This window comes from Puma concolor, chromosome B3 (genome assembly GCF_028749965.1).
Source record: "Puma concolor isolate L17-30 chromosome B3, mPumCon1.1.hap2, whole genome shotgun sequence".
Taxonomy (NCBI): domain Eukaryota; kingdom Metazoa; phylum Chordata; class Mammalia; order Carnivora; family Felidae; genus Puma; species Puma concolor.
The window spans coordinates 37,485,444-37,507,013 of NC_141672.1; the positions used below are offsets into that span (position 1 = coordinate 37,485,444).

At 58.0% G+C, this 21,570-nt stretch overlaps 2 protein-coding genes across 12 annotated transcripts in view; one reads left to right on the forward strand and one right to left on the reverse strand.

Moving 5' to 3' along the window:
* SPTB (spectrin beta, erythrocytic) overlaps window positions 1-3,382 on the forward strand; it is a 128,741-nt gene extending 125,359 nt beyond the window's left edge. Inside the window, exons 35-37 of one of the 2 annotated variants that reach the window (XR_015252304.1) lie at window positions 168-210; window positions 324-981; window positions 2,292-3,382. Coding sequence is in view for 1 of the 2 variants with exons in the window: in XM_086709531.1 (XP_086565657.1) it covers window positions 168-210; window positions 324-491 (211 nt within the window). In the remaining variant the exon portion in view is untranslated. Of the gene's footprint in view, window positions 1-167; window positions 211-323 lie in introns of both variants that reach the window. The other variant, XM_086709531.1, reaches the window with a different exon arrangement.
* Window positions 3,383-4,849: 1,467 nt separating this feature from the next.
* Window positions 4,850-21,570, reverse strand: part of PLEKHG3 (pleckstrin homology and RhoGEF domain containing G3) — a 42,581-nt gene continuing 25,860 nt past the window's right edge. For 3 of the 10 annotated variants that reach the window (XM_086709537.1, XM_086709541.1, XM_086709532.1), the window contains exons 2-19: window positions 20,040-20,426; window positions 18,866-18,963; window positions 17,555-17,624; window positions 17,197-17,243; window positions 16,936-17,086; window positions 16,716-16,847; window positions 16,275-16,457; window positions 15,609-15,701; window positions 15,267-15,353; window positions 14,978-15,011; window positions 14,546-14,644; window positions 11,772-11,861; window positions 11,320-11,358; window positions 10,857-10,879; window positions 9,981-10,361; window positions 9,369-9,482; window positions 6,696-8,091; window positions 4,850-6,221 (exon numbers count right to left, since the gene is read on the reverse strand). In XM_086709537.1, coding sequence (XP_086565663.1) covers window positions 5,488-6,221; window positions 6,696-8,091; window positions 9,369-9,482; window positions 9,981-10,361; window positions 10,857-10,879; window positions 11,320-11,358; window positions 11,772-11,861; window positions 14,546-14,644; window positions 14,978-15,011; window positions 15,267-15,353; window positions 15,609-15,701; window positions 16,275-16,457; window positions 16,716-16,847; window positions 16,936-17,086; window positions 17,197-17,243; window positions 17,555-17,624; window positions 18,866-18,963; window positions 20,040-20,387 — 4,119 coding nt within the window. In that variant the 5' untranslated portion in view covers window positions 20,388-20,426 and the 3' untranslated portion in view covers window positions 4,850-5,487. The remainder of the gene's footprint in view (window positions 6,222-6,695; window positions 8,092-9,368; window positions 9,483-9,980; window positions 10,362-10,856; window positions 10,880-11,319; window positions 11,359-11,771; window positions 11,862-14,545; window positions 14,645-14,977; window positions 15,012-15,266; window positions 15,354-15,608; window positions 15,702-16,274; window positions 16,458-16,715; window positions 16,848-16,935; window positions 17,087-17,196; window positions 17,244-17,554; window positions 17,625-18,865; window positions 18,964-20,039; window positions 20,427-21,570) is intronic. The other 7 variants (XM_086709533.1, XM_086709534.1, XM_086709536.1 and 4 more) reach the window with 7 other exon arrangements.

A 21,570-nucleotide genomic window follows, 5' to 3' on the forward strand; every position in this document is an offset into this window, starting at 1 on the left:
GGAGACCAGCTCCAGGCCTAGCATTTTTCAAATCAAAGAGGCTGATGGTCCAGATTTTTACCTGCCTCTGAGGGTTGTGGTCAGGGGGAGGCTTGGGTCTGTGGGGTGAGCCAGCCCTCTGTCCAGGCAGAGGTGGCCATAAGGCAGGAAACCTTTTTTTGTCCTAGGCTGAGCAATGGCAGCGAGTGGCTCTTCCATGGCAAGGATGAGGTAAGTACAGGGCAGCCTAGCCCAGACTCTTGCTGACAAAGCAGCAGGTGGCTCCCTCAGAAGTCCCAGGGGCAGCCCCCTCCTTTGTGGCCCATGACCCTTCTGCGTTGCAGGAGGAGATGCTGTCCTGGCTGCAGGGCGTGAGCACCGCCATCAACGAATCCCAGAGCATCCGCGTGAAGGCCCAGAGCTTGCCCCTGCCCTCCATCACCGGCCCCGACGCCAGCCTTGGCAAGAAAGACAAGGAGAAGAGATTCAGCTTCTTCCCCAAAAAGAAGTAGCCTCTCTGGAGCCCCGCCAGCAGGACCGAGCTGTGCAGGGACTGGCGGGGCGCCTGGGGCCTCGGGCCTCAGCCCGGGCCGGTCCTCCCCGCAGCCCACCGCCCGGGCCACCCGCTGCCTGCGCCTGCCTGCGCCTGCGATCCGGTGGCCTGGGCCCGCTGTGCCGCGATCCCTGCCTCCGCCCTCCGGCTGACGCCTGCCTCCGCCTTCGTGCAGTCCCGGTCCGGGGGGAAGGCCAGGGACCCCTGTGGCAGGAAATGGTTTCCCAGGCACAGGCCTTCCTCTCCCACACCCCTCCTCCAGTATGAGGGCCCTCCAACCCCCAAGCCCCATAAAAGCTGGAAAAGAGAGAAGAGGTTCCTCAGACGCTGCCCACTCCCAAAGCAGATCTTGCTTGGGGCCACCTCCCCTTTGGTCACAGCCAGGGAAAGAGAAGAGGACACTGGAAACGCCTGACCTGCCCCTTAGGGGCATGAGGAAGGAGCTTCAGGTAACCACACAGGGCTCTAGCTCTAGGCAAGGGGCCCCTGGGGACCCAGAGGACACAATGGGCCTCCTCCCCACTGGGCTTCCTCAGAACTGGGCCTCTCACTTCAAGGGCCACCTGATCCCTTCCCTCTTCTTTCTCTCACCAAAACAAAAAAACGGTGCAGTCCAAGGTTGGTGGGTCTTATATGCAAGGGCCTCAGACTGCCTCCGGTGCCCTCTGCTACCACCACAGGTGGTAAAAGGGAGGTAAAAGCTCTCAAGCTGGTCTTCTTAAAACAACAGAGCAGCGTAAGGCTCAGAGGTGAAGGAGACAGACAGACCTGGACACTGCCCAGGGCTCTGCCTCTCCACTCTAGGACCCTCCCCACCTCCCCACCAAACCAGCACAGTACGATTCAGCCCCAGGGCCCCTCAGGGAGACAGTACAGATTCCTAGATACAAGAAAAATGCCCCAGCACCTACAGCAAAGCAGCCCAAAGCCCAATGCCCAGTGTGTCCTGTCTGCAGCTGGTACCATCTGAGGGTGCTGGCTGGACGGACAGCAAAGTTCATGACCTGTCACTCTGGGGTGGCAAAAGGAACCATACCTGGGTATTACCTCCCATATAACACAACCCCTGGACAGCTGGGACAAATGCTGGGTTTGGGCCCTGAGGGTATGGCACCCCTTGCTCCGCTTCTCCTGAAGGTCCTGGCCTTGGGTCGTGGGAAAGTCACATGGGTGCAGAGGTCACCCAACGTCCAACACCCCTCCCCCCTTCCCAAAGCATAGCCTAAAGGAGGCCTGCAACAACCTATTTGCCCAAGGATAGCCTTCCCCATGCTGTTAAGGTCAGACTTCTGGAGGGAAGAGGGCACTCGTTCCAACAAGGATCTCCTCCAGCACCCTGAAAGCAATACAGTGCCAGCCCAGCGTCCGGACTGGGGTTAGGTCCAAAAGAGGGGTCATGCTGGGGGCACCACTACCCCTGAAGAGACCATAAAAGTCCCAGGGGCTGCTGTTCCATTACCTTCCCCATGAGGAGGCTCAGACACACCCAGATGATTCCTCTGGATGTGAGTGAGGCCCACGTAGCAACTCCAAGGGTAGGCATCCAGAGTCACTAGGCCTTCCCAGGAGCCCCTAGTGCAGGCACAGCTTAGAGATCAATACCACCCTGCCAAGGGGAAGCTAACTTCAGCAGACAAGAACAGGAGGGAAGTTCTCCAATAGAGCCCAGCACCCCCAGATCAGGTGGCCCCACCTTTAGAGCCAGGGTCTTCACTTGGCCTCTCTGCATCTAATCCTGCATCCCTCTTTGCATCTACAGGAAAGCTAGTATATACCATTCACCAGCCTCTTTCTCCATCTGGGGAAACCAAGGCAGGAGGCAGTGAGGTGACCATACTCAACTGGTGATGAAGAAGGCCTCTAGTGCATCTGAGGGCATGTCCTGCTCCAAGGCAGATAGTGGCAAGAATCTTCCTCCTCTCCCTGGGCCAATCTTTAGGGAGACCAAGGACCACCCTGTCCCCTCCATGTGTGCCAAAGCTGCAACTGAGGTGAGACATTTCCAGCAAGTGACTCCATAGTCCAAAGAATGGAAGGATCCCAAAGGAAGAGGTAGGATTTCACCACCCCGGGTCCCCCAGACTGGCAGCCAGCTGCATGTGGCCCCTCTATTGCCAGCTCCCCACACATCCCTCTCCCATCACGCAAGCCCCGAGGCACTCAACCAACAGGACTGAGCCTACAGGAGCCCAGCTTTGGGAGACTGTGCCACCTGGGGCTAAGCTCCTGGTGCCCTGGCAAGGTTTCTTTTTCCCCTCCTTCCATTTTCTACTTTGCACTCTTTTAACGGTATTCCCAAACTAGGTTGACACAGCTCCCGTCCACACCAGCATAACAGGCTTCCTCCCCAGGGCAGCTTACACGAAGCTCCTTCTGGGCATGGTCAGGCAGTCCTCCTTCCCTCTCTCTTTCCCCTTCACCCCCTGCCTGAACTGATTGGCTGAGGGGCGTATGGAGGGTCCTCAGGCCTCCCCCCAGCCCCCACAACTAGCACCAGTAACAGGAAGCTTGTGGAAGGCCCAGCGTCCCCACCACACCATTTCTCTTTCCTGCCTATTGGAGGGCAACCAGGGTCCCCGAGGTTGGTCCTGGATCTCTCTCCCCTCCCTTTAGTGGGAGCAGACAGGGATCCAGGACCATATGACTTGGTCCTTTGGACAAGCAAGCTCAGGGAGGACACAAGGGAGGAGGAGGCAGCTACACACGACTGCAGCCCTGTTGGGCACAGACCACGCGATCTGGGGCTGGCCCTGGGGCCAGCGGGGCCTTGTCCTCCACCTGCTCAAATGTGCTTCCACCAACCAGAGAAAACCCATTTACTAGTTTTTCTAATAAATCAATAATGCTCCATCTTTCTCACTGATTTGACTGGTTTTGTTTCCCTCTGAACTGGACCAAGGAGGGGTAGTTGAGCAAGGGGGTATCACCATGGAGACAAAGGGACAGATTCTCTGGATTGTCCCTGGAAAATCCTAGGCCACCACCCAGGAGCTGTGCCTTGCCTGAGACCGAGAGCGCTTGCTCATTCATGCGTTCGGCAAGCCTTTCCCCCACAGAGCTCTGGACAGAGATCTTGGCCCTCACTTAGCCCTCACATGAGGGAGGAGATGTGGCCCTCACATCTCCAGAGGGGCGAAACAGGCATCGCCATTTTTCAAAAGGCTCCACTGACCATTCTCACTGGTAGTGAGAACCAGTGAGCTGGTTCAGGGCTCACCATCACGCCTAGATGGTTACGGATCACCTGGGGAAGGTGTTCACTGCAACTTCCCAGACCCTACCCCCTGAAAAGTCTGAGGGAGTTTGACAAGCTGTACATCATCCATTTCCTTCGATTTGTAGATAAGGAAAAAGCAAGAGTTTCAGGTGACCCGGCTAGTTAATGGCAAGAGGTTGGGACCAGAACCTGGGCGTCCTCTCACTCCAGTAAATTTATAGCTACTGAGCGTCATACCCCAACACACGCCTCTATCCTCAGCAACTGTGGAAACCGCATAACATTCAGGACAATGGGTAGAACACAGAACACAGGCTAGCCCTGTCTGCTGCTGCTTCGGAGAGGCCTCCCCTGGCCTCCACTCTTCCCTTGGCCTCTTTAGACTCTGCACACCTGCCTGCAGGCCGAGTCTGTCCTCTGAGATCAGAAGCTCACGAAGCCCTGACCCACAAGACCTGTGGGAACACACGCCTGCAGGAACAGGGCCAAACAAGGCTGGTGCGCCACAGAGAAAGGGCAGAAAGAAAGCCCAATTAGAAACAGGCAGGCATTCCTAGCCCTTTCAAGAAAGAAAAGACCCTTTGAGAACGGGATGAAAACTGAGGTTCCATCCCAGAAAAAATGCACTTGCTCTCTTTACACAATATTGCAGGCCACCTCAAGACATGTCTAGGCTCCAAGTTTAGAATCCTTGCCTTTTAGGATGTCTCTTGGGAACTAGAGAGGGAGAGAAGAGTAAAGGGCACCAGACGTTGGAAACTTCCGCCTGTTAGAAAAACGTTCCATTCATTTCCCCCACTTTGTTTAGTCGAACTTGGGTCCTTGAGGAAGCTAAAACCTGGCCTGGTCCCTCCACCCCCAACTCCCGCCACCGACAGGATGCCAGGCTGGGGTAGACAGAAAACAAGTTCCCTCCTGCACATGCTGCTGCCCCAGCCTCCCCGGCGAGCACCCTGGTGCCTTATGCTTTGTGAGCACAGATGACGAATGAGTGACTGTGACAGCAACAACCCCCGCAGCCCGCCTCCCTAAGACATCCCTGGCCTTGATCAACCGTCCCCACCCCAGTGAGGCCCAGTGAGGAGCCACACACAGGCCAGTTGGTCAGCAGTGGTTATTGAACCATTGGCAAATAATGAAATGTATATACATTAGTGACAACCACAGGATCAGCAAGACAACCTACAAAAGTACCTGAACTGAGCGCGTTACATTCTTCACGGGAGAGGAATCCACAACAAAAGAACACACACAAACTCTCACGTGCACACACAAATATACCGCGGAATGGGAAGCAATAAATTATGGGCCTGGTTCCTGCCTGGATCCTAAGAAAAGACACAAAGAGGAAAGCCTCCCCAGGCCACCTCCCCACGACTCCTCCGGGTGGGCGCCTCAGCCCGGCAGTGGTCAGCCCAACACTGGAGGCCTGAGCACGACTTGCTCTCCCTGGGAAGAGGAGAGCTTAAATATTCAGCTTCTCACCAAAGAACTATATACAAGGGAAGTGGTCACACTGGCCTCGGTGGGAAGAAAGGCTCAACTGGGCCTGTGGAAAGTCGCCCCGAGCCCAGGGGTGCACCAGCCGGTTCCCAGTGAAGACACTTGCCGGGTACACCGGAGCATTCTTCCAGGGGCCCTCGTGAGCAGGGTGAGCCAGGCCTGAGGGCAAGCCTGCCGTGGTCCCTCCCCGTCCCCCCCGCAGCCACACGGCTCCTCCCTCTCCTTGGACTCAGAATCACCCTACAGAGTTCAAGGCCTGGAATTTCTCCCTCAGGTTTCTCACTCTGCCCTGCTGGCCTGGGTCCACTGGGTCCCTGGGACCCTCTTCCTTTGGCCAATAATCGGGACTCCTGGAAATCCCAGACTCCTGGAAATCCAGCCCCTGTCCCACCGCGGCTGCTGGTGAGCTTGGTCTCTGCCCACTGCCCTCCTCCAGCCCCGCAGTGGGGCAGGGCAGAGGCCCCTTCTCCATGACGATCACCCGCCCGTTGTTCTCCAGGGTGAGGTCTGCGGTGACATACAGGGCTTCCTCTCCGACTGGCCTGCTTTGGGCCAATCCCCCAGGCGGCTGGGGCTGAGTGGCCTCTGGGTCTGCCCGGCCCCTCTTGGCGCCCACGCTGCAGCAGCGGCCCACCTTGCCCGCCAGAGGGGGCTCCACCATGTTCTCCGGCACCGAGCGGCTCCGGTTGACAGGCTGGCCACGGGGCCGGCCGCCCTCGGCCTGGAATGCCTCGTCGTGGGAGGTGTACTTGGAGCAGAGCTCTCGGACATCAGGCCAGTTGAAGGTCTCAGTGTCGAAAGGGCTGAGGGGGCTTCGAGAGGAGGGCCGGACCCCAGGCGAGGTGGTCCTCGGGCTGGCAGCAGTGGGGCTGAAGGAGCAATGCCGAGGAGAGCAGGGCTTGGGCGGGCTGTGCTCCGGGGCCACCGTCTGCTCATCGTTGAGGAGGGACAGCACCGGCTTTCTCTTACCTGTGGGGAGAGAGTGAGCTGACTGACCCACTGGGCAGGAGGGGAGAGGGCAAGTGAGGACTCAGAACTGCCTTCTGCTCCCACTCCAGGCAAGGCTGCTTACTGGGGTTTGGGTTGTGATGGCAGAGAAGGCACATTCACCATCCACGGCCCCTTTATCGGAGGGCAATGGGAAGAATGAGGAAAAGGCAGTTGGACGTGGGGTCAGGAGTCACAGGAAAAGACGAGAGCTTCCTCCCCTGGAAGAGTGGGCCCATGGCCACGTTTCCCCGAGGTCTCTGCTCCACAGGAAGGGCCGGGGGAGGGCGGTGAGGGTGTTACAGCAGGGCCACGCACTGCCCTGCGTGTGGAGTCCAGCCCTCTCTTTGGTCATGGTTCTACAGGGTCACCTTCCTCCAGGAGCCAACCTGCTCCTCAGAAGCTCTTCCACCCCAGACTTTCGGGAAGGGCCCACTCCCCACCCCCTCACTGTACCTTTGCCGCCCGAGGGTGCTCCAGCCTCCTCCTGCAGGCAGGGAATGGTGGGAGCCGCCTTTCCCCATTGGAGCGGTGGCCTGGCTGGCACAGATTTGCTCTTGATCCGCAGGCTGTACTGGCGGGCCAGCTGGTAGACCTTGTTCTTGACTCGCTCGCTCACGCGGCCATCCATCACGTGGGAGAGCTGGACGATGCGCGGGTGCAGTGGAGCCACCAGCTCCCCCTGGACGTCGCCACTCAGCTCCTTCACGAGCTCCTTCAGCTCCCGGGCCAGGTGGGCCGGGCTGGGCCGCTCCGTGGGGGAGGCACTCTCAGGGGAGGCGGCGGCCGACTCCTCGGTGATGGCCCCCAGTTCGTGCTCCTCCAGGATGAAGAGCGGTTCGTGCAGGTCAAAACCATTGGCCTGGCCTTGGCCAGGCCCCTTGTGAGAGCTCTCCCCGGTAGACTCCATTCCCTCCCAGATCTTTACAATTTCTGAAGACGGCCTGAACTCAGCATCTGTGATAGGAGCTGGCTCCCCAGCGCTCGCCTGGCCGGGGCCTGGGAGGTCAAACATAGCCCACGAAGCCGGCCGGGAGCTCACCTGCCTCCTGTGCCCCAGCGGAGCCGTGGGCTCTGGGTCCGGCCTGGGAAGGCTGTTGAATCTGGAAACGGAGTTCCTCACCAGCCCTTTGGGGATGTAGGAGAGGCTCTCTCGGCGCCGGATGCTAAAGCCCGCATCATGGTGCTCCGCGTTCTCATAGTAGCTCTTGATCTTGTCCAGCAACAGCCGGTCTCGGGTGGAGAGTGACGATTCCTTCTTCTTACAGGAAGACCTGTCGGGCTCTGCAGGGCAGCCTGGGCTCGGGGGCTCCGTCCCGTTGACCGAAGGGCTGCTCTCTGTGGCCACGCCCACACCGCTGTCCACCTCTGGGGGCGGCTGCGAGCCGAGGGCGTCGGTGGTGCTGCCACGCCGGGCCGAGCCCTTCTCGCTGCCCTCTAGGCTGAGCACGCTGCTGCTCCGGCTTGTCAGCCTCGGGCTCCCAAAGCCACTGGCCTTGCCATCCTCCAGGGCCAGGCTGCTCCGCCGAGAGAAGCTGCTGACGAACCGCTCGGCAATGATGCTGGCCTGGTCCAGCACGGAGGGCGGCAGGAGGCTCTCAGGCTCCTGCGTGGCACCCACGTCCTCCTCCTCCTCCTCACTGCTCAGAGTCTTAAGGTCCTCGGTGCTCTCGGCCACCACAAAGTCCACCATGTCACCCGGGGGGGCCATCCCCAGCAGCTCCTGGTGGGCATCAAGCTGTGTTTCCAGGACTTCTGGAGACTCCATGTCTGAGGGCACCTCCTCGATGCTGGCACCTTCCACAGCAGCAAATACTTCCTGCTCTGTCTCAGGCTCAGGGCCTGGCTCAACCTGGGATAACAGAACTCATGTGAGCCAAGACCCTCCCTCATGAGATCCAAAGGATAAGCAGACAGCATGACCTGCTCTCTCGGTTCAGTGAGAGGGCATGCAGTTTAGGACCAAAGGCAATGAGAATGAGCACAACTCGAGTGGGGAAACAGGTCCTTAGAGAGAGGAATGTGGTGATGACCCCCAGCGATCATGCAGCGAGGGGGCTTGGGTCGTAAAACCCAAGGACAATGCTAAGAACACATATTGGGTGGTGTTGGCACCTCTCAGTGGCAGCCTGCCTGGGAGCCAGAGGGACAAGGTGGGAGCATACAACACAGGGTATGCCTGATGGAGAGGCAGCTCCCTAAGGCCCTAGAGGCCACATGGGGGTTGTTCTGGGTTCAGACCCACCTTCCCTGAGGGGTAAGGACCTCCTGTGTGGATGAGGATCCACAGCGCAACAGGACCCCATGCTAGAGTCCTGTCAGAGGGTGAAGACCGGCATCTGGCTCCTACCAGCCAGCCTCTGGCCCTATGCACAACTCTGCAGATGCCCAGCAGACAGGCAAGGAAGGAAGCGAATTCAAGAACTTCCTCCTGACCACCTTGAAGGTGATCTGAACCACGAAACCAGCCAGTACAGGCAGCCTTCCACAGGGACCTTCGGAAAAAAGAGCAAACATGCTACATTCTAAGGAATCAGACCCGATTGCAATGGTTCTAGTCCCAAGTCTGCAAAACAGGACCCATGGTTTAGGCCTGTGTGCCAGGAAGTGGAAGGGGGGCTTCTGAGTCACAGGTTCTGACCTCAGCTCTGCCCCTCGGCAGCTGCCCGATGTCAGGCAAGTCACTCAACTTCTCTCAGCCTCTTTCTACCTGAGCTGTTGCAGGCAACAGAAGGAAGAAACAAAACATCGGACAAGCAGGAAGTGCCCAGTAGATATCAATACCCAGGTGGGCACAGGTGTGACTTAAATGTCTGGCATGCTGGCAGGGGCAGGGCCTTACGCCCTATACCAGGAGGCCTGGCTGAAGGGACCTAAAATCTGGTCACTTCCACGAATATGGCCCTTGACGAGAGTCTGCACCTGCCCAAAGAAAGGAGCTGCCCACTCACACTACCACACGCTCACAGGCCAGACAGGCTTCCTAAAGGGACAAAGAGTCCTGGGGCGTGGAGGAGGGAATCTGTCCCCACGGGCCCAACAGGAGAGCCCGTGCCTGGAAGCCCCACCTGCGGACCAGGCGCTCCAAGCATTCCCGCACCGTCCCCCTTCTGCCTGCCGGCCACTCACCTCTGGCTGCGAAGAGGTGGACTCAAAGCTCATGCGCTTCTCAGCACTAGTGGGAGACCAGCCGCCGGGCCTTCTGCGGCTCTTGGGGCCTTCGGACTCCCTACGCCCCTTCTCCTGCAGGAAGCAGAGGGCCATCATCAGCTCCTGGGACAGCTGGGAGCTCGTCCCTTCTGCAGCCCAACATGGGCAGAACCTTCTGAGCCCCCAAGGCGGCTGGGCTGTATCGAGAGCCAGCCTGGGACCTGAGCCTTTCCACAGTCAACCTGAACTGCAAGGTCTGGGGATGCAGAAATCCCTGCCAGGTGCGCAGCCTCAGGAAAGTCCAACCCACCTGCCCCTTCCAGCCCCGCTGTGTGCTGGCTTCTCCCCCTTCCCCACCGCCCCCATCCCATTAGTCATGCTCACTGGGGAGTAAGCTAGTTCACGCCCAGTACTGGAACAGCACATGCCAGGGGCTCACCGGGGCATGACAGCAGGCAAGGGGTTAGGTGCTGATGGCAGGAATGAAGGAACAGGACGGAGGGGTGGGAGGGCAGGGGAGAGAACTCCCGGATGGGCATGCACTCGCCAGGGAACATGCAAGGAGGAGGGGAGATCAAAGAGACACCTCACCATAGCGCCCCGGGAGAAAAGTAAAGCGTTGGCCCGATAGTGCCAGCAGTGGAGGGCGGCCAGCAGGGAGCTGGCAAAGTCGGCTACCTGCTCCGCCACTGCCAGGCTCTCCTCCTCCTCCTCCTCCTCCGAGCCTTGGGGCTCCAGCCTGGCCCCCTTCTTGCTGCCTTCATGCCCTGCCAAGTCTTCCAGAGACACCTGAAAGGCCTGCTCCTCCTCCTCCTCCTCCTCCTCCTCCTCCTCCACCACCTCCTCCTCCTCCTCCTCTTCCTCCTCCTCCTCCTCCTGTTCCTCCCGGGCAGCCCCTTCAGCCTCTGGCTGTATGCCCTGAGCACGAGGAGGCCGCCCAAAGTCCAGGAGAGCGCCGGCACTGCCTGCATGCTGTTCAGAGCACAAGACCCCCTCGTGACCAGCCTCTGGGCAAGCCCCCTCCTCCTGCCAGCGGCTGGGGGTGGGGAGGCTTTACCCAGAGAAAGCCACACTTAAACACCCAACCCCTGGTGTCCACCAGGGCCCAGTGAGGGTGGGGGTGGGGGTGGGGTCCTCAAGGTGGAAGGCTGGGACCTGGAGCCTGGTCAGGAACTCAAGACCCAGCGAGGTCTGCCTGCCCCAGAGAGAGAAAATGGAGAAGATCCAGGCTGGGCCACTACCAGGGTACCATTCCAGGAAAAGGGTGCAGAAGGGTCCCCAGGGCAAGGACCATGGCTTATTCGTCTCTGTGACTCTCAAGACAGAGGCCAGCACACAGGAGGTGCTCGATAGGTATTTATGGAATGCATGAAGACAGTGAGAGCTGAAGGGGCGGGGGCGCTGACCTGGCAGCCCCCCCCCCCCCCCCCCCCCGTCAGGCCAGTCCTCTCTGCCCATCGGCCTTACCTTCATTCCTGCTGTTCCGCCTGCTGCCACCACAGGGTCCCAGCACACAGGCAAGGGGGAGGGGAGAAGAGATGGGTAAGCAGGAGGAAGAGCCTCTTTACAGAAGCCAGGAGCCCCCTGGGGAAGGGCTCCCACTCCCAGAACCCTCACCCGGTCTCCTGGGCTTTCAAAGGAATGACTGGCAGAGCAGAGGCCCTGGGAGATGCAGAGCGGCACAGGCCTGTGTGTGTCACTCTCTCCTGCTGTCCCCCGAGAACAGGGTGCAAGGAGTGTGTGAGGGGGGAGGACTCAAGCCCCCTCCCCAGACAGCAAGGGATGAGGCCCACCTCCAGGGAGGAAGGAGGAAGGGAGGCAGCGTCCCCTCTAAACTGTCCTCAGTACCCCCACCCAGAAGGCTACCTGTGTCACCTCCCTGCCCCTACCCTAGAGCTTGCCGGGAAGGCCCGGCCATGCTCACACTCACCTTTCTCACTGAGTTGCCTGAGCAGGTGTCTGGTGGGCTCTGAGAAGGGAAGCGAATGGACAGTCAGTGCAGGCCTGGAAACAGCGGTGCCTGGCCCTGGTCCCATGCTCACGGCGCCACCGACACCACCAGCTCAAAGTTCCCTCCAGCTTGGCTGCCATTCAGCTCTGGGGCTCCGTACCTACCGCACAGGGAAGCAGGGCCCGGGCCACCCCCAGCCAGCACCAGGAGCAGCTCTGCCCACAATCGCTGCATTAGTGCACCTCGCCCAGGGCCCTCAGTTCCGGAGCCAGAGCCCCATGCTGCCTCCTAGGACCAACCGGCCACGTCGCTGGAGATGCCTGGCTCTACCTCAAGCCCCACCCTCCCTGCAAGAAGCACATCAGCGCCATTAGCGACACCCGAGGCCCAGCCCCCTTGCAGCACCCCTGGCTGGAAAGCAGAGGTCGCACCCGACTTCCTACGGCCCTTAAGGCCTGGCTCCGTGAAGCCTCGCTGCCCGCTGGGGAGTGATGCCCGGCTGAACGGGGGCTGACCGGGCTCTGGGAACAAGATACAAAACACACCCATTAGGCTGATGGTGTCAGCACCGTGTACCCCAGCCTTTCTGGAGACAGACCTGAGACAGACAGGCAGGGACGGGAGGACATGTGTCGAGGGACCTCTCCACGCAGTCTTGACCTTAGCCCATACTGTTCTTGCCCCACTGGTGTTAACTGGGCAGCCCACTATAAACTTGGGGGACAGAAGGAAAATCTACCGAGGTCTCCGGGCTGTTCCCGAGCAGGGGAGCACACTGAAGTTTTTTCCACTGAGGTGTGGGTGTGGGTACACAGACAACATAAGTAAACGTTAATCCGACTGTTTTTTTTAAGTGAGAAAAGTAGAATGCCCTACTCTTTCATCTTAAAGCTTGTAATCAAGAATATTTTGTAAGTGACAAGTAATGACAGCAGCACCTTCCGTATCCAGAGTGTACTTCTCTGCCCAGCTCAGCAGTCTGGAAGGAGGAGGCCCGGAGGCAAGAGAGTAGGTGGCTCCATGCGTCACGGCAGTGCTAGCACTGGGCCTGTGTCTCCCTCTCAGCAACTTCCTGCCCATCCCCTCCTTTTTTTTTAAACACTTTTTTAAAAGTAATCTCTACACCCAGGGTGCCTGGATGGCTCAGTCAGTTAAGCGACCGACCCTTGATTTAGGAGTTCGAGCCCTGCGTCAGGCTCCGTGCTGACAGTGTGGAGCCTGCTTGGGATTCTCTCTCTGTCTCTCTCTCTCTCTCTCTGCCCCGTCACGCACGCTTTCTTTCTCCCCCTCAAAATAAATAAACTCAAAAAAATATATTATTTTAATAAAAAATAAAATACTCTCTACACCCAACATGGGGCTCAAACTCATGACCCCAAGATCAAGAGTCACATGCTCCACCGACTGAGACGGCTAGGGGCCCCTTGCCGGCCTGTCTTTACCCACAGTTCTTACAAGTTCAGTCAGCTGATTTCAAACAACACACGTGGGGAGAAGAGCTACAGGCGAGCACACTACCACAGACGAGAACCAACGCTCCGGGGTAAGGACGGACACCACACGACGAACGCCACTGCCCTAGCGGTTCACAGGCCGCAGCAATCTCCAGAAAGGGGAAAGTTCAACTGTGGTCAGCATCCTCTACCCTGAAAGGCTCAAGAGCAGGCAGCATGTTTTAGAAAGATGTTGTTTCGGGGCGCCTGGGTGGCTCAGTCAGTTACGTGTATGACTTCGGCTCCGGTCAGGATCCCAGTGTTTGAGCCTCACGTCGGGCTCTGTGCTGACAGCTCCGAGCCTGGAGCCCGCTTTGGATTCTGTGTCTCCCTCTCTCTCTGCCCCTCCCCTGCTTGCACACTGTCTCTCTCTCTCTCAAAAATAAATAAACATTAAAAAAAATAAAAAAAAAGATGTTTGTTTCATAATGGTTGAAACTAAAGTATGAACACAAGTAAACAGAACACGACTCTGTCCGTGTTCACGGGCTAAAGTCTCGGTCTTGTCGAAACTTAGCTCTAAAACAGCTCATTTCCCGAGTGCCTTGATAGCTGCAGTTTGGACACTGATGTTACGACAGGCGGTACTGCTGTTTCAACCACCACCACCATCATCACCTCCACGATCCAGAAGCTTCCAATGCAAAGCTATGGCAGGTTAAAGGGGAACGCTAGAAGGGCGGAAAGAACATTACAGAAAAAAAGGAAAACAGAAAGGGCCAGAAACATACGAAGTAACACCCTCAGTCTGGGGCTTTTAACAATACGACATCGTAAAACTTTTGCAACCATAGCAAATTTGCCTAGGGTTTAAGGTCCATTGGGAGGAACACATAACAAAACAAAATCACAAAAGCTTTCCAGAGACCGCTTGGTTCCACCTTCCAGAAAACCAAAGCCCACGTGTCAATCCACATAGTTGTTCGGGGGACCCGTGGGTCACAGCCAAAGCCCAGTGCGCCACGGAGATCTAAGCCAGGCCAGTGCTGCCCATAGGGGTTTCTGAGACATTTCTCATTCCAACTCTCACCTCGTCTATGTCTGGTAGGTACCAGCTGAGGCTAAGTCTGTCCCTGGTCCTCTGACTGAAGAGTACAAACAGACGAACAGACGTAGAATACACACACTTATCACCCCCAGAGCTAAGAATAAACGCAAGGCTCTCTCTTTTTCAACAGACGATTCATTCCAGTAACTCCAAGTACATAGCAGCAAGCCCAGTCATGGAAGAAAACCCAGCAGAGGAAAACTGAACTTTTCCTGAGACCCAAAGTAAATATTTCCTGTCTGGATTTGGTGCCACTTGACGTCTAACTCGTTTTCCCCGCGTTCTGCCTCTGCTCTGCTCCAGAACTGGGCTGGGGATCACCCATGATGTCTGAGTGTCACTCCTGGCTGGGCTCCAGGATTCTGAGTGGCCAAGGAGCAAGGTTTCAGTCGCGGGAAAGCTAAGGGGCACCGAGCCCTGAGTAAACCAGCATTCCCAGGGTGCGGGAAAAGGTGGGCTGCCCAACCCTGGGGCACAAGAAGGGCCCGAAGCAGGAGCACTGGGAGGGGGTGCTCTACATGTGCCCAACAACCCTCCCGGGACCTGCCCTTTCCCAAGATGTCCGGAGAGGTGGCAGCCAGCCCCAAATGCTGCTGCACACAGTCCCCCTCCTGGCCCAGAGTCCTCCGAGGAAGCATCTCTGCCCACACAGCCCTTCCCTTACCAGACTGCCGGCGCCCCTGCCGCACGTGGGTGGACACTTCGTCCTGGGAGGACCAAGCCTTCTTCAGGCGCTCTGGGCTGCAGCGGTACCGACTGGGATCTGCACACGAGATTCACAATCAGCCTTGGCCTAGACTCTGACTATACCTGACCACACCTCTGCTGCCCGCCCCAGCTCCAGGGGCCAGAAGCCTCCAGAGCTCCCTTCTCTTCCATCTTCCATCCAGGAATGTGAGGCACTAGGAGTCGCACCTGCCAACAGGACCATGCCCTTGACCTTGCAGCAGACCCCTAGCCTTTGACAAAAGGAGCTTCCCTTTCCCATCCTCCCTGCTCCCTGCAATATAAACAGTAGGCAGAGTTTCCCCAGGATGCAACGTGACCTAGAGATGTGCACGACTAGGGGCAAAGCAGGCAGAAAGGGCACACTTACAGTAGGAGTCCATTTCCAAGATGGCTTCCTTGGCCTGGAAGGAAAGGAAACACACCCTGTTCCCACCTCACTATGTGCCGTGCCTCCCTTGCTCCACCAGCTCGGCTCTTACTGCACCGGGACACCCGCAGTGCTATGCTGAGGTCGAGGGCATAGGCTGATCCCCACTGTCGAGTGGAGCCAACGTCCAGAGGGTGAGGCACTGGTGGGCCCCTGGCCCTGGCTGAGGATCACCTCTCCCTGCAGCCCATCAGGGGCTAGGTGGGGTACCCCCCCCCCCCGCCCTCACCTTCTGGGGGATAGTGGTGTGGTGGTTCTCCAGGATGAGCCTCTTGATGTGGTGAGTCCAGCTCCGTTTCTCCTCCACTGTCTTGGCCTGGAAGGACCCGAGGGAGAGGGAGCCAGGTGTTATTATCACAAGACGGAAGCCATCCGACGTAGGCCACGCTTGTCAGGGGGGCAGCGGCAGAAAGATGGCCCGTGCTGGGGCCTCTGTGAGGTTATCTTAACTCCCCAACACAAGCCTGAGAGATGTCCACAATGATCTCTACCTTCCAGAGAGAGACACTGAGGCTCAGTAGAGCCAAGCGAGCTGAGAAGGCAGGTCTGTCCCCAGCCGCCCAACCCTCACCTGGATGTTGTACTGCTGCTTGCTGTGCTTGTAGTGGGTGACGGTGAAGCACAGGGAGTCTCTGGTGCTTTCGATCAGCATCAGGGAGGAGCACTGGGGCAGAGAGAGAGTGCAGTCAAGCACAAGAAGGGGCATTGGGGGGTGGGGGTGACCTGGGGCCCCAGCCCCTCGAGACCATCTGGGGAGGCAGGAAGAGTAATCTCAGAAGGATAGAGCTGTATCCACACCAACCCGGAGCCCATGAAGAGGTCACGAAGTACAGCCTGGGGCCGTCTGGCTGACTCGGTCAGTAAAGCATGTGACTCTTGATCTTGGAGTTTTAGGTTCGAGTCCCACACTGGGTGGAGAGATTACTTCAAGATAAAATCTTTTTTTTTTTAATTAATTTATTTTTATTTTAAGAGAGAGAGCAGAGGGAGAGGGAGAGAGAATCCCAAGCAGGCTCCACGCCCAGTGTGGAGCCTAACTCGGGGCTCCATCCCATGACCCCGGGATCATGACCTGAGTCAAAATCAAGAGTCCAACACTCAACTGACTGAGCCACCCAGGCGCCCCAAAAACAAAATCTTTAAAAAAAAAAAAAAAAGGGTCTGGAGATTGGCCCACTAAAATGGGGGAAGTGGAGAAGGAGTGGAGGGGCAGAGAACAGGACAGCAGCCTGGTTACCGGGATATGACTCTTGTAGACAAAGTGATCGCCTCGCTTCTTGGTGATGAGCAGAGCTTTGTCAAAGAGGAAGAAGGTCCTCTCGTTGCGCACGCGGTGCACGCGGAACGTGCCCTCCAGGACGAGCTCCCCATAGATGGTCAGGTCTGGTCCCTTCCAATTGATGAGCAGTGACTGAATCTCCTGCAGCAGAGAAGCAGGGAGCCCCAGAGTCAGGCTGCTCATGACACTCTGGGGACTGCGTGGAGCCCCAGAAAACTCCTGCAGACACAGCCACCACCTGCACCCGCCAGACACACGCTGCCACAAGGGCTCCCCACAGAGAAGCCCACCCCACAGGGAAACGAGACCTCAGCTCACCGCAGCAGGCGCTCTCCCAAGCGCCACCGCATCTCGCCCCACCGCCCCTGCGAGTCCCTCCAGCCGCCAGCCCTGCAGCACCTGGAGCCGGACTGCATGCTCGTGCCTCCTCTTCATGTCATTGATGTACCAGGCCACGCAGGTCATGGTGTCAATGGCATCCTCCACCACCTCGAAGCCGTCTTCTTCTTCATCAAAATGTTTGGCGATTTCCTGTGCGGGAGACAGGCGCTCAGGCGGCCCAGACTCAGGCCCTGCCCCTCCCCTGGGCCCCCCATCCTCAGGAAGACCTCTGGGTTACCTGGAGCAGCAGGTGGTACTTGAGGATGCGCTGGACGGGCTTCAGCAAGTAGGAGCCCAAGGGCAGAGAGTGCTGTAGCAGCTCCTGCCGGTCCCGAAAGAACTTGGCCTGTTGCTTGTCCCGCATGCACTCGGTCAGGGCGGCCACTGAGCTGGGAGGGGAGGAGGCGGCCGTCACTGCCTGGGAAGGCCTAGATGGGGGCGTGTGGTGCTCCAGGCCCACCAAATAACTCTACCTCCCCTCTCCACCCCAATTACTCACTTGGGGTAGTTGTTGCAATACTGGGTGTAGATATCAAACTCTTGGCTCTAAGAAGAGACCGAACAAAGATAGCGATTTCTGGGAGGCTGCCAAACTTGGGAACACCAAAAACATGGCCCTGATCCCCAGAGTACACTCTGCCCCCCTTTCCCTGAACACCTGCAGATCCATCCTTGTGCCCATCTCCCTGGGACACCCCATCCACCTAGCAGCCCCTGGCTCCACCCCAGAATGCCCCTCCCACCTGAGGCACCCCAGAACGCCCCTCCTTCCCCTGGCAGAAGCCTCTGCTGGGCGTTCCTGTGCCTCTGAGTCCCCAGCAAGGTGGGACAAGAGGCAAGAACCCAGCCCTTCTTACCCTTTCCACAAAGCAGCTGGCCACAGCCACAGGGTCACTATTGCAGCCGTCCAGGTCTCTGAGTAGCTGGCTGGGGGAGGGGGGAGTGGTCGTCAGACCCCAGACAGCTCACAGCCTCCACACCTGCCAACAAGTCCCCTCCCCAACCTCCTGGTTCCCAGATACACAGCCAGCCCTGGTGACACGCCAAAGAGTCAGGGCTTCTCCCCCCTCAGAGTGAGCCCCATGCAGGCCAGCAACCACAGAGTATTCGGCACTGCCGCAAAGATGGGGAGCAAAGGAGCCCCACATGCTCAGCAAGCAAGAGAAAGGGGATGCGAGTACCCACCTTGGGAGGAGAGACAGCTCCTCTGCAAGCAGAAGGAGTCAAACACACACAGACTGAGATTAAAGGGGGAGGAAGAAGAGGGCTGGGATTCCCAAAGTAAGCAAAGGCCCCCGACACACACACCCCGGAGCAAAAGGATGCAGGAAAGGGAGAGAGGGGGAGTCCCAGAGCCTGAACTTGGATTCAGGTTGGGATGCTATGGGAAACCCTAACCACAACGCTCCCCTGTCACCTCCTCCCATGCATCTGTCTTCCCAACCCCCACCAGCACCTGGCCCAAGTCACCCTGCCCTCCCGGCCTTCTGAAGCTTGCACTGCAGGAAGTCTCTCAGCCATCTCAGAGGGCCCTATATCCTATCAATGCTGTCCCCTTAAGCACACTCCCCCCGACCAGTGCCCTCGCCCTGGGGAATGTGTGGGCCCCGGCAGCACATGCCATATCCTCAAGGAGCCCCTTTGCCCTGAAGTAGCCTCCTGCCAGACCTCACTCAGCCTCCCCTTTCGCCTGATCTGTTCATTCACCTAAAGGGTCAGATCACCTCCAGGGAGCCCTGGTTTCCCATGGGGTCAGTAGGAAGGTGATGAAGAAGTTAAGGGATGTACAAGAAGGGGAGAAAGATGGAAGAGACAAAGGGCCACAAAGGGACAGAGAGAAGAGCATCACATGCCAGAGTCCAGCCATTCCCTGAGGGGGTGCTGGCCTGGCTCAGTCTGGCCCCAACATGCACATGACCTCAGATGGTCTCCCCCGCCTGACAGGAGGCACAGCAGCCCCAGGGCACATGACCCCACACCCCCTCTCTCCTACAGGGAGCTGACTGTAGCACCTTACAGGGGCAGAGCACCACTACCCACCCACCCTCAGTGATCAGGCCCCTGGCCCACACGTCACAGCCCAGGAGACTAGGCCCATCCAGGGCTCTTCTAGGCCCTAAGATGGGCCTCATAGGCAGAACGCAGTATGTGTTAGTCCCACTCCATACCTGTTCAGTGCATAGATGTTTTCTATGTTCCCAAAGAGGGCGCTGACTTGTTCTGGCTTCAGCAGCCCAGGCGTGTCAATGATCTTCAAGAGGTAGTCCTGCGTGGAGGGAGGCATCAGAGCCCATCCTCCACCCTGCCCCCGGTACAGTCCGTCCCCCCACTTCCTCCAGCCACACCCCATTTCTGTACAACCACAGTGTGACTTCACAGACATGGCCTACCGTACTGGGCTGCATAGTTCCCCACCCCCCAACTGATATCCATTCAGAACCTCAGGAGGTGACCTCACTTGGAAATAGAGTCTTTGCAGATGTAATGAGTCAAGGATCTCAGGACGATATCCTACTGGATTTAGGGTGGGCCCTAACTCCAATGACTGATGTCCTCACAAGAGGAAAGGACACAGAGAAGGCAGCGATAGGAAGGTGGAGGCAGAGGTCGGGATAATAGATCAACAGGCCGAGGAACGCAAAGGATAGGCAGCAACCACCTGGCAGAAGCCAGGAGAGAGGCATGCAACGCATTCTGCCTCCTAAACGAAGACGGACTAAGTGTCTGCGTTTTACTCACGCAGCTTGAGGTTATCTATTACAGCAGCCCCGGAAACAAATACACGGTTCCCTCTGCAGCGAGCAGAGGGCGTCCTCAGTGGCAGCCACACAACCACCTTCCTGCGTGCCCGCAGTGTGAAATGCTTCACCAACATGGCCCTACGAGGTGGGTGCGTCTTCACGTCCCAGGTGAGGAACCCGAGGCTCAGGAGGTTACGCAGGTGCCTGAGACCCCGTAGCCAGGCAACCACAGAGCAGGGATCTGGGCACAGGTAGGCAACATCCAGGCCAGTGTCCTCACTGTGATCAGTTTCCATAAGCACAGCAGTCCCCGCCCCTCCCCACCAACCGTGCCTGCCCCCTAATGGCCTGCAGGAGGTTCTGTGGGCCCGGGCTACTGATGTGACCCAAAGTCGTAAGGCAGTGGGAGCGGTCAGAGGCTCCCCCAGAGCAGGCCGCATGAGACCTCCCCACTACTCCATGGGAAGCAGGTCTTCTGAAACCAACTATCAGGGAGAAGTTTCCTTCCCGGGGTGGAAGCAGGTTTACAACAGAGCTGGGCCACCAGGAGCCAGAGGCTGGGCCCCCTCCCAACCTCAGCCCCTTGGGTGGCGGGCCTCACCTCCACGATGCTGCGCAGGTCCTGCACATACATCCGCTCCGTCTCCACGATCTCCCGCACCACTCGGCCCAGGTAGCTGAGCTTATGTGCCGGGGCCGCCGGGGCCCGGCTGCTGAACGGAGACAGGGGCCCCCTCACGCTCAGCCAGCCACTGGAGTTGGGGTTGCCGTTGGGGGGATGCCGGCCGCGCGGGGAGCCTGCCCCGTTCTCAGCAGAAGCCTCAGAGCCATTGGGATCCTCCATGGCACCGCGGCTGTCACGGGATGAACCCGATGAGGAGGTGGTGGAGGTCAGGCTCACCGGCCGCTCCTGGCTGCGCTCTTGGCGGAGAGAGGCAGAGACAGGCATCCTGGCATCGCTGCCTGGAGAGGGCACTCCGGAGAGATTCTGGGCGGGACAGACAAAGAATTGAACCTTGGAATCTTCACAGAAACAGAAGGGAAAAGGGTGGCTGCTGGGGGAGGAGGGAATGCGGAGTTAGTATTTAATGGGTACAGAGTTTCCATTCTGCGAGGTAATCAAGTCCGGGGGATGATGGTGGTGACAGATGAGCAACACTGGGAACGTACTTAATGCCACTGAAACACCACACACTTAAAAATGGTTACAATGGATGGGGCGCCTGGGTGGCGCAGTCGGTTAAGCGTCCGACTTCAGCCAGGTCACGATCTCGCGGTCCGTGAGTTCGAGCCCCGCATCAGGCTCTGGGCTGATGGCTCAGAGCCTGGAGCCTGTTTCACATTCTGTGTCTCCCTCTCTCTCTGCCCCTCCCCCGTTCATGCTCTGTCTCTCTCTGTCCCAAAAATAAATAAACGTTGAAAAAAAAAAAAATGGTTACAATGGAAATGTTATGTCTGTGTATTTCACCACAATGTTAAAAACAACAGCTCTGAATGTGGAGGGGGTCCTTTCCCTCAGAATCTGCCAACAGGCACAAGGAGGCCCAGGTAACATGCCTTCCTGGCTCCAAGCTTTCCCAGGGTGAGGATGGGCAAACCACATCCAAGGACAATAAAGGGCTCAGAAACCCAATCCCCAGAAAAGCAGAGAGGACATCTCCACCATAGCAGCAGTGAGGGTGCCTTCGGATGGAATCCCAAGCCCGGCCCCACTGCCCTGGCAAAGCTCCCAGCCTCTCAGAACCTCAGCATCTCAGCACCTACCCAAGGGCTGTGTCCACGAGGATGCAGGGACCTGCTACACGTACAGGTCTGAGCGCGGTGCCTGGCACGAAGCACGGGCTCCATAACTCATCAGAACAGTGATGATAACAGCAATTGTCAAAAAGCACTTCCCAAGCGCCCACTTGTCGGGACCTATGCTGGGGTCACCAGCAAGGGCAGGTAAAGATCTTGCTCTTATAATCTAAGACAACACACACGCCAGAGAGTAAGAATCTCCTTGGGATTCCATCTCTGGGGCACCAGCGACTTCACCATGAATCTGAAACCTTCTGGATACTGACAGGGAAGGCAGAGGAGATAGTACGAAGGCTCCCCAACCCCCAGCACCTGGCACAGGCCCTGACTCA